The 20840-nt window shown below is 37.9% G+C and overlaps 1 protein-coding gene across 6 annotated transcripts in view; it reads right to left on the reverse strand.

The window, feature by feature from the left end:
* Positions 1-20840, reverse strand: part of BABAM2 (BRISC and BRCA1 A complex member 2) — a 444577-nt gene that overhangs the window by 279436 nt on the left and 144301 nt on the right. For all 6 annotated transcript variants that reach the window (XR_003546792.1, XR_003546791.1, XR_003546790.1 and 3 more), the window contains one exon: positions 7099-7173. Coding sequence is in view for 2 of the 6 variants with exons in the window: in XM_006162134.3 (XP_006162196.1) it covers positions 7099-7173 (75 nt within the window). In the remaining 4 variants the exon portion in view is untranslated. The remainder of the gene's footprint in view (positions 1-7098; positions 7174-20840) is intronic.

The raw sequence follows: 20840 nt of genomic DNA on the forward strand, positions 1-20840 counted from the left end.
TGAAAGTGCTGTATATACTCTCACCACCCCGTCTTCCTAGCCAAAACAAATGTCTTCTTTTGGTTTTATTTAATTTGTTGGCATTTGAGCATTCCTTTCTTCATGCACACTTTTAAATCATTGAATTATACAACTTAGGGCTCCAGGTGTCCTTCAACCTACATGACAATTTGCTTCCACTGTATCTTTCAAGTCCAGGCCTTAGCTTTTCCATAGCAGTATGCTAAACTTCCTCCTTCAAAGTCTCACTTCAGTTTCACTAGCCAGCTTCTTCTGCATCTGGACCTCTTAGCATCTTTCTTTTCCTCTCTGCCAAAAATCAAGACTAGATATTCTGTCAACAGCTCTGAATAAACACTTATGGTCTTGGGCAAGTAACCTGACCTTCCCTGGGCTTCTCTTTATTCTAGTGTCAATTATGTGGATTCTTCAGGAAAAGATGAAAGAGTAGGGGCTTCAGCGCTAGGAGGAGGAGCACAAGCAAAGGACTAGCATTGAGAACTCTTGCAGCACTGGCAGGACAGCAGGAAGGACTCCTGTTCTAGATTAAAAGTATAACTGGGAGGCAGTATAAAACAGCAGCGAATATGAAAGTGGGCTCTCCAAGAGGCACCCAACAAGAAATTGTTAATGGTTCCAAGAGAAGATTAAGCTAGACTATACTCTAGCAGTCACATTGCAGGGAGACGGCCTGAGAGGGAATGCGGCCTGGGAAATAAAACAGGAAGCTATTTCATGATAATTCAGGCATGAAGAGATGAAGACTACTTGCTTAATGAAGTCGAAAATCAATCTCCCATATTTAAGGTCTTTCCAACTTACCTATTCAGTTTACCTCTCATTACTCTCTTACAAGGAATTTCTCTTGCAGCCTATTACTACCCAAGTCAAGTACCTCCACATAGCCCCACCACCAATGGTATATCATGCACATCTGATCAGCTCCCCCACCCCTTTCAGCCATGAAGAGCTGCATTTCCTTAGAGGTCTAGCTAACACCCAAACTTCGTTAAAAATTTCCCTAACCATTTCAACCCATAATAATCTTTCTTAAAAAAAAAAAAAAAAAACTTACTGTATATGCAGCATACAAGTTAGAACTTCACTATTTTTCAGTTAATGTTTGTTAACTTTATATTATCAACTATATATTACAAGGCATTTGGGGACAATGATTATGCCTGGATTTCTTTATTATTGTTTTTGTTTCTTGTCTAGCTCTGCATTATTTTAAGTCAAAAATCACTACTTAGGTGTTCTATAAAAGACTGTACTGAAAACCAAGTCAAGCCCATTCTGGGTACTCTGTTGCCACTGTTATCAGTAGCTCAGGAGACTGGGTGAGGCTCAGAATAGTGGGTGGAATTCCATCTCAAAGTTCTCCTCCTGTCATCCACTAAATCATAGTAAGATCTCCCTTAATACCACTGTACAGAGACAACTGAGGAAAAGGAAGAAGAACTTCCTGCTGCCCAGCTGGTTATCAGACTGTTAGCTCTTAGAACAAGGGTCACAACTGAACCCTCAAGCCATAGCTAACATGCAGAGGTGTTCCGACTGACCTACACAGCATTTTAAAAATATATATTTATTATTACTATCACATAAATGGCAGACATTTGTCATATATTAAAAAAGAAGATCAGTTGGTGTCGTGGTAATTGAGGCAGCCAGATCCCACCCAGCCAACTGTACAGCTAAATCCTGGACCTAGTTACTTGAAATGTGTGTACATGCCCAAAATCTTGAGAAGAGAATGGAGGAAAAGGGATTGTGGAATGGCCAATCCCTCTGGGGATTCTTTCTTTCTCTCTCTTTCTCTCTCTTTCTCTCTCTCTCCCTCTCTCACTCTCTCTCTCTCTCTGTCTTTCTGCCTCTCTCTGGCAAGTGCACACACTCTATAACCTGATTTTTAAAAAGAAGAGGGCAGGAAAGGGGAAAAGGAGGAGGAGGAGGCTAAGGAGAAGACCCTGAGACTTGGGCTCCCTTTAACAACACCTGTATATCAGACAATAGTAGGTCCAAACTCTCAGATGAAAAACTACTTGGTAGTCATTCAGCAGCTGCTTCCCTTAGATGAAGCATAACTTGCTTGTCCACTACAGTTCTTACCATTTCCTATTGCATTATATCAAGGCAGATTCACTGCTTTTCGGTACCTGTCTGGCTCTGCGAACATATGTTTTTGTTAACCAGGTTTGATTAGAAAGCAGACTGACTATAAGTGAGTAACCTGCTAGCCAATGTCAGGCTCAGGAGGCAGCTCCTACTCCAGACAATTTCAGCACACAAGAACACGCAGATGTCAGTGACCTGCTTAGACCATCATATGCTCACAACCTAGATATTCACTACGAATGTCTGCCTGTCCTAGGCACCTAACCATGTCTTGATAATTGACCTTAATTCCTGCTTTCTGCCTCTGCTTGGCAGAGTGATCTGTGTTCTGCCCTGAGTGTTCCCTGACCAATCAGTTATAGCTACAATGACTTCAGAAAGATGAGAACTTCATCTCCTGACTTTAATGACTTATCTTAGACTTTTCACCCTCAGTTCATTTCCATACAGTGTCATGATTCAGATTCCAGAGTGGAACCAATTCTGCAAATAATCCATTGGGATGAATGGGCTGACTGTGTCATTTTAAATGATGTCAATAAGAAAACAAAAGCCCAGGACCTTCAGTCACAGTAAATCAGTTATAGCCCTGCTTCTGGCTTGAGCTAGAGTTCAATGGTACCTAGTTTAGAGAAAGCCCAACGACTATTAATATGTAGACTAAAGAAACTAAATGGCCTTTTATTATTTAACAAAGAAAAGTTAACACTGATTTTTTTTCACAATTATGTTTTCCTTATCAGTACCAGCAAGAAATAGCTGTTATTTAATCTTTCAGTTCAGTGAGGCCCAGCAATTTTCCTACTTATTTCTATATAATTCTGCTAAAAGGATTCCTAACTCTAGGATTTTAATTTACTATACTTTGTATAAAATTGGTTCATTATTTTAAGAAACTAACTCAGACATATGTTTACACATAAGCTTCTCCTCTTCCCCCAAATACTATATTTTTGGGTTTTGAGTACCTCTCATTCAAATTATAAAACTTTAGTAGACAATAAGAAACATCTATTTAGTTATCTCATCATGGAGCACGGTTTTCCAGAAAACCACAACAGCAGCAGCACTTTCTTAGCATCATATTGTTAGGTGCAGTAATTCTCAGAACAAAAGTGAAGATAAGAATATACATAAGTCACTTTTCTCCACACTCTATGAAAATTAAGAACAACATCTTCTTATGACTAGCTCCTTCTTAAGAGAAAGTATACAATTATAAATAGGCCTTCTTTGCTTTAGTAACTTCAGTGAATACTTACACTTTTATCATTGCTATAATCTTCCTTCCCTATATTCTGGGGACCACAACATACCAGCTGAGAAGATCAGAGGTACACAAGCAGGCCCAAGTGGAACAGACATGGGAAGCTGGTCTACACCTGATCTATACACTATTCAGCATGGCATCTGCTTGCTGCTACAGGGACTATGGAAGCCACAGAGTTGTATAATATTTCCCTTTGATTATAAGAGTTCATGCTGGATTTCTACCACTGCAAATACAGAATTCTAATAAATGCAGAAATATTTTTCTACTGACTAAGTTTTTATGTAAATGATTTATTGAACTTGACTTACTTCAACCAACAGTAAAATGCTCACTCTGAAGTCAGGCTTTATTTTCAAAATAAATTCACTCTAACCCATCAAAGAACCATATATAGAGTATAATAGTAAGCAAAAATTATATCACTGAATATTAATAGCATTTTCATTCTAACATCAAATAATTCTATTAGTGGGTATAATATAATAGGTACACTTGGTAATACAAACTTATGAATGGATCATGGTTTATGACAGTGTAATGAAATTTCACTGTAGCAAATCAATAGGATAAGAGGCAGGAAGAAAGTTAGAAAAGGGAAGCAGGTAAAAGGGGGCTGGAATATCTGTCTACATACATAGAAAAACTGATTAGGGCAAAAAATTCTCCACTCAGATAATGTAGGTGGGAGATATCCAGTGGGGAAGGTCTAGCTGATTAAGCTGTATAGGATACAGCCAAAGAGATATTGGGTTGCTGGAAAAGTCATGATGCATTTTTCACCCAATAAATGAGTGGGCCCAGCCACATTTGATAGAGCTAGTGAGATGAATCAGTGGGCCCAGCCACATCTGATACAGCCATTGGGATGAAAGCAATCAGTGAGCCCAGCCAATGATCAATCAATACAACACAGGTTAAAAAATTATAAACCCCACAGAAAGTAATTACTGGGGCCCTTGAGCCACTCTTTCTCTCTCAGGCCACTCCTATGGCTCGGAACGGTACTTTTCACTTAATAAACGTTGCTTTAATACCCTTTGCTTTTGCTACTGGTGTGTTTCGTTTAATTCTTTGTTCAAAACACCAAGAACCTGGACATCAACGGAGCCACCGCACAGCAGGTATGTAGTTAAACTCTATGCTATCTCAATCTCTAAAAGTGCTACTTTACCCTTCACTTGCTTGGGATGGTGAGTTAAAGCTACACTGATGTTGGTGAAGAATACCCTAACCCTAGGAATTCAGAAAGTTTATTTTATTTGGGGGCTTAGACTATCAACTACAGGCCTAGTAATTAAGTGAAGAGCATCCAGATGCAAATAATATGTAGAGCAATTCTTACTGCAAATTTCCTTTTTAGAGCTGAGGCAAAACTTTAGGAACTTAAAACTTAAAAATCCTCAATAGGTATTCTGGATTATTTCTGGCATGCTAAAGAGTGTTTCTGTTTGGTTGGATTGTTTGTTTGTTTTTGCTGTTAGAATATTTTCATCTTTTTGTTTTAGTGGGTTTTTTTAACTAATTATTTATTTTTAATTTATTCATTAATTTATTTTAATTTGACTAGAGAGAGACGGAGAGAGAGAGAGAGGGAGAGAGAGAATGCAAGCCACCAGGTCCAGGACTCGAACTGTGATCGGCCATGTAGGAGTGTCCAGTGCCTTAACCACCATGCCAATATGCTGGTCCCCTGTCCTAGTGTTTTACTTTCTTTGAAATTAACTAAAGATCTAGAAAGACATTAATGTGGCAATGTAAGTATTTCATTTATAGGAGATAAATCATTTCACCATTATTTTGGAGGAAAAACAACTTTACAATTTTGGCAAACAGGTTCCACCTTTCTCTTACTGGCTAGCTAGGAAAGTGAGAACATAATATAATGTTAGAATTCCTAAAACAGAAAATATGAGAATTTGATATTGAGAAAAAAAGAATTAGATAATGAACCAAGGAAAGCTTTTTTGCTTTGACCCTCAAGTAGGTGAGTAGCAGCAACATCAATTTCAAATAAACATGAAGACTACTCAAGCTAATAAGGCCCAACAAATCAAAATGAAGATACTGTAGCTATAAATTGTGGAGTAAGGTGATTATATGAATAACAAGCTTGCATGGACTGGTTTTAAATGACATGGAAGAGTTCCGATTGGAATATATGGAGGTCAATGAGTATGTGTTACAAGAGTTTCTGAGGAAACTGTTATTCCAATGGAGTGCAGTAATTGCTGAGACCAAATTAATTATGCTTGGTAATCGCATATCTAATATGTATATTTTCCACCACAGGGTGCAAAGAAACTGATTTAAATTGCTGACCTCCATTCTCACTTAGACTCCATAACCCTTGGGTACAGAGTGGAAAACTAGTCAACTGGAAACTAAAAATGAAAGTTTAATGAGGTATAAAAACCCATGTTTCACTTAGGAAAAAAGAAAATAATTTTTCCCATTGGATAGAATGTATAAAAATATGTTCCCTAACCTTTTCTAAAGTCTACAGTTTATATTCTGCCAAGCCATATTTCTAATAATTATCAAGATGAATATCTATTATCATTTATTAATTACTACAACATACAAGGCAATTCGTATAAGTATTGTCTTCTTCCCTGGCAGTTGTACGTTCCATTAACTCTCTGAACATTAGGTTAGGAAGGCAGAAATTTCTCTTTAGACTGAAATAACCACAGGCTAAAATAGGAGGCTGAGAGAGGCTAGCACAAACTGAAAACACAACCCAAATCCTCATCTCTGATGAGCCCAGGCCCTTCTTAAGTTTCCTTCTCAGAATTTGTTTCCTGACACTTTTATTATAGTTTCCCTCATACTAATCATAGCCTAGTCACTTGGATTCTACCTCTTCTCTGCAAAATATCAACAAACCCCTCCCCGAAGTAGCTGCCTCCAGGCCATACTTTGTACCATATTTTAACGAACACTATATATATGGGCCTAACTAACTGGATTCTGTGTCTCTTCAGGACAATCTATCGATAATTTTGAAGGTACCCAACCTCAACTGCTGCCATAAATAAAGAAAATGAAGTAAACTTTAGCACAGCATGGTTAATATGCAATCCCATTTAAAGACAGAATACATATTAGATAATTTGTATGACAGCCATTCATTCTAATAATATTATTAAATAAAAGGGATTTCCCCCCAAAGTTTAGTTGACATACTAATCTTACACAGAAAACTAATTTCTAAATGACTTATTTCTTTTTTATTTTATTTTCCCATTAGATAGAATGTATAAAGATATTTTAGTTTTTGCTATAGGGCCCAAGTGCTTACCAGAGAGAGATAGAGAGGGTAAAGAGAAATCACTCCCCATGGGTGCTGGCCATACTGCATCCCTTCTCCTCCAGTCTCCTCTCAGGAATTTGGTCAGGCACGCACACACGCCTTGCGTGATTTTCAAGACACCGGGTCCAAGACTTGAACCATGTAGTCAGCCATGTGGAATCCAGTGCCTTAACCTCCACACCGCCTACTAGCCCTTGAAATGACTTTTAAGGCTTCTTAGGTAATTTCAGCTTTTAGGTAATAAAATAATTCAATGGATCTTTATGCGATAAATATTTTTAACAGAACTCACCATCTGAACAAAATGCTGACAAACCAGTCATGCAAATACTGAGTTAAATAATTATTTAAGAAGCTCATTTATATTATCATACTGATGATCATATATTTTTACCTTGAGAAGGTATGTGGGAATGTTGCTGAAATCCACTGGCAACTTCAAAAGGAAACGCGCTGAAAATTCGCCAGTCTATAGAAAGAAAGGTATAATAATAAGATTAAAATCAAAAATAGACTGTGAAGTGACAATTATAGTCAAGGCCACAAGTTCAACCTGTTCAAAATGCAGGCATCTTTGATTTGGGTTTTCCAACATTAGGCAAGCAAAAACGGTTAGAAAAGTAGAGGAGGATCAAAAATAATTCTTAAATTATTAGTTACTAAAAAGCACAGTTTGAATCTTAAAAATCTGCACTTTAAATGTGTAATAAAATTATAATGCACTAGTATTACCTTTTTGTTTCTTCAAAGTATGAAAAGAATACATGAATGTATAATTATTTTTTTTTAAATCCAAACAATAGAAATAGGCCTACCCCTTTGATTCATCTGCTTTTACTAAAGCATTCAGACCACTTCACCAATCATTTATATCCCACAAGACTGATGACCTATATCACCATCCTTTGCAATACGTGTGGAGGTACACACAAAGGTTAAACTTCTGGTCATGTGCCTTCTAACCATCAGTGGATACACCATATAAGTTCCAAATCTCCTGACAGCCGACTAATACCATCATCATCATCAACTAATATTTTTTAGTAATCCATGAACTAATCTCTATAGGAAAGATGTACAGAAATCTAGTGATTTGTGATATTTAACTAAGCTATTTTTAACAACTCCTTATTTTTTTTTTTTTATAATTTGCCAGAGAGAGTGCATTTGCTGCAGGTGAGGAGGAGAGTGAGAAAGCACCCCTATGGGGATAATCACACCACAATCCCTTCTCCATTTCTTCCTCTTTTGGGGATTTGGGGCACACAAGCAAACATGCCTGACCTATTTTTCAAGCCACAGGGTCCAAGACTTGAACCAGGCAGTTGGCCTTGTGGGATCCAATACCTTAACCACTATGCCACTGGCGGGCCCAACAACTCCTAGTTTTTAAAAGAGAAAATTCGGACAAAAGAAAAAAAAGTTTCCCTTTCAGTTTATGACGGAAAAGGTTAGGGAGTCACATTATAAAACACCTCTAGAGAGATGTTCTCCAAGTGTGTCCTACAGAGACCCAAGAGTTTCAAGAGATCTCGGCAAAGGCAATCAAAGTACGTGCTGAGCTGGGGGGGGGGGGGAGGGACTTGAGCCTCCTACCAGACGTCTCTCTGTGCCATCATGCAGGACAGCCTGGGATCCCGACATAATGGGTTTCACTCTGCTGTGTTTAATAACAAAGGACTCCAGTGATGATCTTGAACTATTCCACAGAATAGATCTCTATCCTTTTCATATGGTGACTACCAAAGAGTTCCCAATATGGTCACTGCCTTCCCCTCTTTGTGCAGCACAAACTCCCCAAAACATATCTTTAAACATAGCAAGCATGCACAAACACTTTTTATGGCTGTGTAGATGAACGCACATAAGCACACACGCACACCTCTTACAGATGATCCCACAACCATCTCTGTTCCTGCCAACACCCAGAAACTGGCTTCAAGGGTCTGGCCCTAATTTTAAAACTCAGGCCTAAAATCTCACAGACAGGAATATCAACTTTGAGCTCAAAAGATAATGATCCCGAGCATCTGCCTATTTGCTGTTTCACTGCTTACATCTTTTACATCAGCTTCTGGCTAAGGAAAGAGCACTTTATCTCCAAAGTCTAACCCTGTGAGAGGAAAGGCAGAAAAGGGAACTGAATAGACAGATTGAAAGTTGATGCCAGCCAGATAAAGCCACAGAAGCCACTGTGCCACCAAAAATGCCAATGGTGAGATGCAGGACTGATGCTCAGAGTTGGGCAGCTAGTCTCAGCACCAAATGACACCATGTGCAGGCAGCTGCCAACCCAACACTGGAGAGAATCTTAAGAGCTACCTAAGGATCTACAGACTGCTCATCATGGAAGGTGGGACGAGGTTTGTAAGATCCTAAGGTAAGTCTTGCCCTCTGTTATAGCCCAAGAATGACAGAAACATGTGGTTTGGGTGTTACATTAAACTCCTAGAAGATACTAAAACCAACCTACCCGATTCTGCGTATTTGGATCAAGACTTTCTCTCCCTCACCCCAAAGGCAAGGTTGCACTAAGCAATACCTTCTCCCATCCTGCTGCAAGTAAAATAAACCTAACTGTATTTAACTATAGAAAGCCACATGTAGATAATTTTTATAGTATAAAATTCAGTTGATTCTACTTTCAAAATATTCGATTTGAAGAGGTTGGGGAAAGGAGCTAGGGAGACGATGATGAACCAAACGCAACTCATTTCTTCTTTATTTTTTATTTATAGGAGCAAATCACCTACTAATAACTAGCTAGTTCAATCTACTAGTATAAAACGTCAACCTGTAGGTTAAAATGGCAATTTCAAAACTTTTAGTTTGTTAAACACAATGGCTATTATGAATGTATTTTTGAAAATAACAAAAGGCATGAAATGTAGGATTTTAAAAATTAAAACTCCTGGACATATACGGTAAGAGAAACAATAATTACATACCACTTGGGCCCATTTAAACTGCTAGTTATTTTAGGACATGGACTGCATTTTAGCTTTTTTGCCCTATTTTAGCTCATACAATATATTTTTATTTTACCAGCTATTTTAGACAGACATTCTTTTAAAAATTCTCAGATGGTCCCCACTTGATCCCTTCTCAGAATGTTGATCCTAGAACTAATATAATTTTTTATTTATTGGCAACAGGCTGATTTACACAACTAAAAGTCTAATTTTTTTAAAATATTGGTCCCAAGACTGATATAAATTTGTGTTTATCAGCAACAGGCTTATTTACACAACTAAATTTATAACAAAAGCAAGTTAAGACTATGAGGGGAATGTATTCTACAAAAACCACATAAAGCATTTTATGATCTCCAACTTTCAAACCTAGCCTACATTTTTAATTTTGGCATTGAAATAATAAAGGAAGCAGTACTTGTTTCCAATAGCACTGGATATATTAAAGACAAAGATTCAAGAATTCAGTTTTCGGGCCAGCTGGTGGTGTGGTAGTGAAGGCAGCTGGATCCCACATGGCCAACTGTGCAGTTCGAGTCTCAGACCAAGGGCTTGTAAAACAAGCTGGACACATCCACAGGCATACACAAAATCCTGAGAAGAACATGGAGAAGTGAGGCATGGCATCCCCGCTGGAGGGTGCTTTTTCACTTTCTCTCCCTCTCTACCTTTCTATGTCTCTCTCTAGTGAGCACACGTGCCTGCAGCAAAAAAAAAAAAAAAAAAAGAAAAGAAAAAAAAATCAGTTTTCCATCTGCCGCTGATTCTCCTTATAACCTATAAATGAATCTTCCTCTGTAAACCTGAGTAAATGGTAATGTAAAACCTATCTTAATGTAAATTTAAGTTATAAACATTATATGCAGAGTAAAACCCAAGTGAAAAATCTTTGTTCCACCTCAGACAATGACTTTCCATGCATTTTTATATTTGAAGATCCAACAGTTATGCAAGCAATTTACGGTCACTCTGTTGTAACACCGAAGATTGCTTCCACAGCAATCCTTCCTGTAAGCTGAAAATGAGACATTTAGATGCAGCCAAGTGAACAGAATAATTTGATTTTTTTTCTTTTTCCTTTTTTTTTTTTTTTTTTTTTTTTAGAAAAAAAGCTTTTTGTCATAGGGTGTATGTACTCGACAGAGAGAGAAAGTGAGAAATCTCCCCTCGGGGCTGTTGTCATGCACAGTACATTCTTGTCCATTCTTCTCTTGGGATTTTGGGCATGCACACACGTGTGTCGGCATGTTTTTCAAGCTGCCAGATCCAGGACTTGAATTGCACAGTCAGTCATAGGGGATCCAGCACCTAATAATTTTTTTTTTTTTTTTTTTTTTTTTTTTTTTTTTTTTTTTGTCAGTCCTTGGTCAAATCTTCTCTTGGATAGATGCAGAAAATTATCTGACCTAGGACTGTTAAAATGTCAGCCACTCTGCCAACTGCCTTGATGGCAATGTCCCCAGCATTAGCAATAAATATGTGCATCCTTTCTTTTTTCAAGTTATCCTATGTTGGCAAGTAACTTAAGCAGCAAGACTCGGGAGTTTTGACAGTTTATAAGATCTAAGCTTTTCTTGCTTTAACAGCAGCTGTGTTACAGTTTTGTTCTCCTTTTGGAAGTGACAGGTAGACATCTTGTACAGAACGGTTTCCAAACTCAAGGTTGCTTTGTATAAGGAAATTTTTGACACACTTCTCTTATCAACAAATAAGCTTTTATCTAAAATTGACTGCTCTTACCACTTAAGATAGTTGTGGCCATTACAAGAAGTGCAACTTGACAAAAATCTATAAATACAGTGGAGAAATAACTAGTTTCATTATATTGCTGCTTGGTTAGTAAATTGGCAAAACCTGTGTGGAGAACATTCGGGTGATGAAATTATAAACATATATAATCTTTGATCCTGCTATGCTTTGCCCCCTGGCATGGTGGTTAAGGGACCCAGATCCTACAAGGCCAAATGCAGTTCAAATCCTGACTCCAGCAGCTTGAGGAACAATGCTGAGCATATGTGTGTGCATGCCCAAAGTCCCGACAGGATGAAGAGATGGAGAAGGGACTGCAGTGTGACCTATTGGGAGGTGCTTTCTCTCTTTCTCTCTTTCTTTCTCTATCTCTGACAGTATATACTCTCTCTGGCAATTAAAAAAGAAAATCTTTGATCCATCAATTCCACTTCTATTATCTTCCAGACATACTTGAACACATGCAAGATGACAGAGACATATTTACAAGATTACTTATTACAATATACTTTGTAATAGGAAAAACAAATTTACTATCCAACAATAAAGTTCAGATTTGCCAAATTATGGTCAAAATATATATGAGGTCATCAGGAAAGTCATGATATATTTTTCTATGTTTTCCTATGCAAAAAATGCATTATGACTTTCCTGACAACCCAATAATTATAAGTTCAGTATCCCTTACCCAAAATGCTTAGGAACTGAATTCTTTCAGATTTTGAATTTTTTTTTTTTGAAGTAACTGCATATGCATAATGAGATATTCTGAGGATGGGACCCAAGTATAAACACAAGATTCATTTATGTTTCACATATACTTTATACACACAGGTTTCAGGTATTCTACACAATGCTGTGGTATTGCAGCATTTTCACTGTGAACTGTCACATGAAGTCAGGTGTGAAATTTTCCACTTATGGCATCATGTCAGCACTGAAAAAGTTTCTGATTTGGGAACATTTGGATTACAGATTTTCAGAGAAAGGATGCTCAACCTGTAATCTACAGTTGCAAAATAAATAAATGAATAAATAAATAAAGAGGGAGCTCCCTATGTGTTTATAAGGAAAAACATAATCTCTGAACTATATTAAGTCAAAAACAAGGTGTAAAAAAATGCATATGTTACCATTTGTATAAAATGGAAAGGAATATATATCTTTAAAGAAACTAGAAAAAGCTCTATTAGTGGTTATTTAGGGTGAAAGAGGAGAAGTGGTGTAACCCAGGTAGACACAGGAAAATGGAGGAGGAGAGACTTATCACTACGTAACTGTTCATAGACTTTGATTTTTGAACAATGCAAATATATTACCCAATCAGAAAAAAATTTCAAAAATTAAAAGCATGTATAATGAAATGTTCACACTTCATGCATTCACTTAATTATTTCATTCAACAAACCTTTTCTGACCACATACTATGCCAAGTACTATGTTAAGTAATGAAATCTTTTTGGGGGGTGGGGGTGGGGGTAGGGTAGGAAACAGACTGAGTCATTTGAATGTTTGTATAAAACAGTTTTAAAAATCTGAAGGGTTGGGGCCAGGCAGATGGTGTAGCGGTTACAACACTGGACTTCCACATGGCCAACCGCAGTTTGAGTCCTGGACCTGGTGGTTTGAAACTCACTCATGTGTGTACATATGCATGCATGCCTAAGATCCCAGGAGACGAATGGAAGAGAAGGGATTGTGGTGTGGCCATCCCCTCTGGAGGATGATTTTTCACTTTCCCTATCATTGTCTCTGTCTCCCTCACTCACTCACTCCAGTGAGCATACAACCTAGGGCAAAATCCTCTTAAAAAACAAAACAGAACAAAAACAAACAAAAACTGAAAGGTTTTCTTACCACTTGAAATATAATTTTCCCAACTTTTGCCTTTTGCTCCATAGAGAAGGCTTTAAAAAGTCCACTCAGCTGGTCTGTTAACGCTTGCTGGCTCCCTTCACGCCAAGAATGTTCTACGAGAGGTGCATCCTATTGGGCTGTCAGAAAAAGTCACTCATTTTGCATAGAAAAACATTGAAAAAACACATCATGACTTTTCTGACAACCCAGTACATCTAATGGCCAAATCACCCAGATTTCAGAGCAAACAAGTAGCCTCACAAATACAACCAGGTGGCACAATGCTGGTCCTTTGTCACATGCTGTTCTGTAAGTGTAGGCAACGGAAATTAAAAGGATTTCCTCTGTGCTTCATATGCTTCCGTAAAACAAAGTCTTTCTACTTGACACATCCTGCTGCTCAATGAAACTTCAATTTTCTCCTGATATCTCTATATTTTATAAACAACAATAAGATTACTTTTAAATACCAGCAAGACAGTACAAATTACTATTAATATCTTTAACATTGGAGTTATAAAGTACTATAGGTACACATACACTGCTTTATATGAGTAAGGTAGAAACCTGAGAGAGAAACTATTTTGAGCAAGGTCCTCAGTAGTTTTGCTGACAGATAGGTCAAAATATACTGTAACAAATTCCATTACAAAAACAATAAAAAAGGGAGCCTGGGGAACCAGCGGTTAGCATAATGGCTATGTCGCTGGACTCCCATGTAGTTGACCGTGGTTCGCATCCCGGACCCGGTGGCTTAAAACTCACGCCAGGCACGTGTGCATGCGTGCCCAAGATCCTGAGAGGAGAATGGAGGAGAAGGGATTGCGGCGTGACCATCCTGGGGGATGATTTCTCACTTTCTGTCTCTATGTCTCTTTCTGTCTGTCTGGTGAGTGCACGCGCCCTATAGCGAAAACCTCTAAAAAAAAAAAAGGGGGAGACTGTGTCATGAGTTGGTTTATTTTAATAATGCTTATCTCCTAACAGTTCCATGTGATTAAACACAAAAGGAAACAAACGAGTCTGGTTAATTCTTAGGAATGAACTGTAGCCGAGGTGACCACCACACCACACCCTTTCTGAGGAGCAACCACAGGCTTATCTCCAAGTCAAATGCCATGTGGGCCTAACTCCCTGCAAGTCCCCTGCATGCCCTGCTACCTGAGCTCCTCCTCCTCCATCCTCATGGCCACCAAGAAAAAGTCATCTACTTTCAGACCCTCCAGATATTTTGATTCTTCTCTTAGCATTCTTGCCATCTGCTCCTATCAAGCTAATCCAATGCTATCCAAGAGGACAATGATTCAAAGCACAAATGCAAGTCACATGTGCAATTTAAGATCATTTAACACATAAAAAGGAAAAAAAAGTAAAATGAATATTAATAGTATATCCCATAATATCTTAAAAATTAGCATTTTTACAAGTCATCGATATAAAAAATTTCAACAGAATTTTTTATACTAATTGTTTAATCTCTGGTGTGCATTTTTCACATGTATCATTCAGGCTAGCCATATTTCAAGTGTTCAAAAGTCAGCTAGCAGCTCCTGTACCAGACTGAACAGCTCCACACAGTGTCCCACCAACATTAATCCCTACATTAAGGCAGACACTCCCTGCCACAAATACCTGAAGACCTACTTAAGCTACCGAATATTATGAACCTGAAACACTACTGACAGACAAGCTTATAAATGTTACCAGGTGAGTGGGAATGATCATAGAACCCCCATGTCTCTTGTCACTAAGAGTCTTTTCTCTTCTTCCTCCAAATACTATGTAAATTTACTGTCTTTACTTCTCCATCTCCCTTTCTTGTACTCTTAAATCTAAACTTCCATCCTTAAAAGTCTGTCAGGACTGCTCTTGGGTATTAGGGGTTAGTGCAGTAGTAACATTGGACCCATTGAAAAAGGTCTTGGGTTCATATCCTGGGACCTCTCTGAGTATGCCAGAGGTTAGGTTCCTAAGTTATCTGCGCATGCTGATTTGGTCCAGCTGAGACTGGGTGTGGAGCATGGTGTAAAGACTCTGTTAGGGGTGTCTCTCTCTCTCTCTCTGTCTTCCTCTTTCTCTCTTTCACAGGAGAATAAACTTAAAACACCCATGGAAAGATAAGACTGCACATGACAGCGTGTAATTCTGGAAGAACTGCAGCAAATCCTGAGCCAGGAAATGCAAAAAAAAAAAAAAATAAAGCAATTGTTATTAAAATCATACAGAGATTCATGGCTTAAAATTCTGATATTAAAAATAACTTGGATTGGGGCCAGCAGGTGGCATGGTGATTAAGGTACTGGACTTCCATATGGTCAACCGTGGTTCAAATCCTGGACACAATGGCTTGAAAATCATGCTGGGTATATATGTGTGCCTGCCCAAAATCCTGAGAGGAGAATATATTATAGTGTGGCCATTCCCCCAGAGGGTGATATTTTACTTGCCCTCTTTCTGTCTCTCTTTGGCTAGCATGAGCACTCTATGAAAAAAAAAAAAAAAAAAAAAAAAAAAAACAAAACAAAAAAAAAAAAAAAAAAAAAAAAAAAACTAAACTAAAAAGAAGAAAAAATAAAAATAATAACTTGGCTCAAAGGGAGAGCAAAAGGGAGATCCTTGTGGCAATAGAATATCTATGTCTTGACTGCAATGATCCATAGGAATTACTCATGGAATGAAATGGCATAGAACTGGACACCTATACTGTACCAAAGTCAACTTCCTGGTTTCTACATTTTATTATGTTACGTGAAATGTAATCACTGAGGGAAACTAGACAAAAGATACCCAAGATCTCTCTGTACTATGTCACAACTTCCAATGAATCTATAGCCACTTCCAAATAAAATGTTTAATAAAATAAAAAGTAAGTACGCTTTTAAAAATAACTGTGATTATACAGGCACATAATAAATGTTCTTCATTTGGAACATGTAAGTTTGCATCCCAATGTATCACCTATTTTTAACCTGTTTATAAAACTTTGTATTTACTAAAAATTATAAAACCAGTTTAGACAAGAAATACAATGTTCAAAGCATATTAAAGGAGATGGGCAAAGTAGTAGGGAGAAATTACTTCACAAAAAAAGACAAAGGCAAAGAATTAATAAAGAGGATCTTTTTTCTTTTCTCTTTTTAATGTTTATTTTCACAAGTGTGCTTGCTAAAACCCTCTCACAGGAAGTTTAGGGAAAAAAGGAAGAGGACCTTTGCAAAGGGCAGAGAGAACACTGCATTTTGAATTAGCCAGCTTGTCAAAGATCGGAGCTCTCTTCTTTTCTACATGGATTTAAAATGTTCCCTGTGCCAGCTGATAGTAAGAGGAAGAGGCAGCTCAGGTTTTTAGGAGTCTCATATGTTTCGAGCAGAGACGGAAGGCTAAGAATATAATCATATGTCATAAAGAGAGCACTGTCTCTAATGGATATAGAACTGTGTAAGACAAAGGTACAAAAGAACTGTGCACGGTCTTGAATTCATTACAGAAAGTATCTGTCAGATTACTCAGACCAGAGAAACCAAAACACATGGATTTACATTCAGGCCAGGAAGAACATACTGATTTTTACAACATTTTAGTTAAGAATATATAAATCTTCATGTTTTTGTTAATAAATGTCAATTATTTAATATAAAATTCCTTTATTGGCCAAGCCTTGTGGTAGAGGCAGCAGGACATTGCTGTGTGATTCTGGAGCCATATAGGAAGGCCCTGGATTTTGTTCCTGGTCAACCTAAACACACCAAGTGCACCTGTGGCCATACCATGAGGCTGGAAGGCTTGGGAGACGGAGGAATCATGGCATGACAAGACACTATGGGAAGAAGCCCCCCCCCCTTATAAAACAAATGCATAGCATTTAAAAAATATGTATTTGGAGCCGGCAGGTGGCATGGTGGTTAAGGAGCTGGACTCCTACATGGTTGACTATGGTTCAAGTCCCAGACCTGGTAGCTTGCTTTCTCACTTTCCTTTTCTCTCTCTTGCTCATCAAATTAAAATAATAATAACAAATGGAAAGAAATAATTATACACACACACACACACATACACACATATAATGTCCTCTCGTGCTTCAATATGTCACCAAGACATAACAGATGTTATTCACTGGTCAGTAAACCAGTCATATATGACAATTCTTGTTCCCCACATACGTCATGCACCTGCGTTTTCTCCAATCATTTAACCCACCGACCTCCTCTAAGAAGGAAGGTTAGATACCGTCCACCTTCCTCCAGGATCTAGGTCAGTCCCAGTTTAGCAGGAAAAGACTTCCTTGGTCAGTCCAGCCCTTGATGATCAGCTTTCCTGCTGCATGTTTATACTACACTCTGTTATTTCATCTGAGATGCAATCTATCCAGTGTTGCTATTTCATTTTTTACAAATATGCACTGTGTCTTCTCAACTAAATTTTAAACCATCAGGAGCAAAAGCTATCTCTGATATATTTCCTTTTTTAACTGCAAACCTAGAATAGTAGAGTTTCCATAAATGTACATTACCCCTGCACCGACTTAGCCTATTAAACTGCATCTCATTGGTTTAGCACAGCATCCCAGTGCAAGAAAATAATTTTAAATATTGATTTTATAAACTTTCATAATAGCTACCTTCTCCATCTCTGTGCTATCAGAAGCAAAATATATGTTTGTATTACTTCAGTCAAGTCCTTAATAAAACAGTGAAATGACATTCACAAGACACCTGAGGACTGCCACGAGTTACACCCCGTCTTTCAGGGGTAGCTGTTTCCACTGACTGTATGCTTCTTTCTTAGTTGTTGGGATCTGTGGATAACAGATAATGCTTTATTGAAAATGCGATAATCTAAACCTATGATATTCACCTTCCCTAAAACAGTAAAATAAGTTTGTCATGACTGTTTTTTTAAGTTACCCTATTGTTATTCCAACTATCACATTTATTTTTACTTTTTTTTTTTTTTTGGAGAGATTTTTTGCTATAGGGCATGTGCACTCGCTGGAGAGAGAGAGACAGAGAGACAGAAAGTAAGAAATCATTCCCATGGGGGGATGGCCACACCGCAATCCCCTCTTCTCCTTTCTCCTCTCAGGATTTTGGATACACACACACACACACACACACACACACACACACACAAGATGTGAGTTTCAGGAGCTTTCCTGCTGCATGTTTATACTACACTCTGTTATTTCATCTGAGATGCAATCTATCCAGTGTTGCTATTTCATTTTTTACAAATATGCACTGTGTCTTCTCAACTAAATTTTAAACCATCAGGAGCAAAAGCTATCTCTGATATATTTCCTTTTTTAACTGCAAACCTAGAATAGTAGAGTTTCCATAAATGTACATTACCCCTGCACCGACTTAGCCTATTAAACTGCATCTCATTGGTTTAGCACAGCATCCCAGTGCAAGAAAATAATTTTAAATATTGATTTTATAAACTTTCATAATAGCTACCTTCTCCATCTCTGTGCTATCAGAAGCAAAATATATGTTTGTATTACTTCAGTCAAGTCCTTAATAAAACAGTGAAATGACATTCACAAGACACCTGAGGACTGCCACGAGTTACACCCCGTCTTTCAGGGGTAGCTGTTTCCACTGACTGTATGCTTCTTTCTTAGTTGTTGGGATCTGTGGATAACAGATAATGCTTTATTGAAAATGCGATAATCTAAACCTATGATATTCACCTTCCCTAAAACAGTAAAATAAGTTTGTCATGACTGTTTTTTTAAGTTACCCTATTGTTATTCCAACTATCACATTTATTTTTACTTTTTTTTTTTTTTTTGGAGAGATTTTTTGCTATAGGGCATGTGCACTCGCTGGAGAGAGAGAGACAGAGAGACAGAAAGTAAGAAATCATTCCCATGGGGGGATGGCCACACCGCAATCCCCTCTTCTCCTTTCTCCTCTCAGGATTTTGGATACACACACACACACACACACACACACACACACACACACACACGATGTGAGTTTCAGGCCACTGGGTCTGGGATTCAAACCGTGGTTGGCCACATTGGAGTCCAGAGATGGAACCATTATGCCATCTGCTGGTCCCACATTCACTTTTCAATGCTTGCAAATCATCTACTTAAGATCTGAGAGTGATTTCTTCTCAATATCTAGAAGGTTTTTACTTATTATGGTCTTCTAAGGTCTTTATGCTTCTCCATTTCTCAAAGACAAAGTCTCTGAGAGCACAGCTGCCAGCTTCGTCAGCACCCTCAAACAGACTCCCCTAGAGCCTGCAGAAGGCACTCAGCTCAGCCAGCACCTTGATTTTAGCCCAGGGAGATCCAGTCTGGACTACTACCTCCAGAACTGTAAGATAATAAATTTGCACTCACTAAAGTCACTAATTTCATAGCAACATTTTAAAGCAGCAATAAAAAACTAATATAGTCGATTTAGGGAAAAAAAACATGGCTCAAAATCCAGCTCCTTTCTTCCTGGCAGGGTCCTGTGTTTACCATTCAGACTTCTGATCTGAAATAGGATTCTATTAGCACGCTGTCCTTCAATTTGGTCCTGTATCATGCAAGGTCTAATTTGTTCATCCCTCAATACCCACCTTTACATCCTGTTTCTTGACCTACTCCCTGATTCTATAATAACACACATTCTTCTAATTTGATTTCTATACTCTCAGCTCCTAGGCTCTCCCTAGGCCTGGTCTGCTATGAGCTTCACTTCTGATGGCTGACCCTGCCTGGCTATGGACTCTTAGCTTCTTCCCCTAAATCCATAACCACTATCATAATGTTTGCGAAGCACTCAGTATTAAGTCAAAATAAGCTGGAGTATGTGAAGTGATATTAGGTTTTATAAATAACGAAAAAAAAAATCAATGACATTAAACAGAAAGCTTTAAAATACTGTTAACTATTGCTCTGCTTTAAATGAATGTAAACCTCAACACCTAAATGAATTATTAGGTTGTCTGGAAAGTCAAGACATATTTTTTCTGCTTTTCTATGCAAAAATGTGTCATTAATTTCTCAACAACCCAATACAAGATAAGTATTAACTAAGCCACTGAATAAAATTGTGAAAATGCTTAGATCCCAAAAGTTGCCATAAAACTGTTTTACATTTAAATTCCGCCTCAATATCAAAAGGAGGAATGAGGTAAAAAGGTAAATCCTAAACACTAATATAAAAAAGCCCAGTTAGCCTGATCCTGATTCTTGTTTTCAAAAGAGCTTCTCAGCACTAAAGACAAGTCAGTTTCACCAAGAAGTCACACCAAAGTAACCTAACGCCCTTTTGTGAAAGGACAACTAAGCTGATTATTTAATAAGGGAATTATTGGGGATAAAGGGTAAACTAAATTCAACATTTTCCTTATTAGCAATGTGATCAGAGTAAACATTTTTTAAATAACTAATGGCTCAAAACCTTCAACTGTGCTCTACTGGTGGAGATGTAAATGGTCCAGCCTTTATGGAAAACAGTATAGAGTTTCCTTAAAAAATAAAAATAGAATTACTAGGACCAGCAGTTAGCATAATGACTATGTCGCTGGACTCCCATGTAGTAAACCGCGGTCC

Source organism: Tupaia chinensis, unplaced genomic scaffold, assembly GCF_000334495.1.
Source record: "Tupaia chinensis unplaced genomic scaffold, TupChi_1.0 Scaffold139757_1, whole genome shotgun sequence".
In the NCBI taxonomy this organism is placed as follows: domain Eukaryota; kingdom Metazoa; phylum Chordata; class Mammalia; order Scandentia; family Tupaiidae; genus Tupaia; species Tupaia belangeri.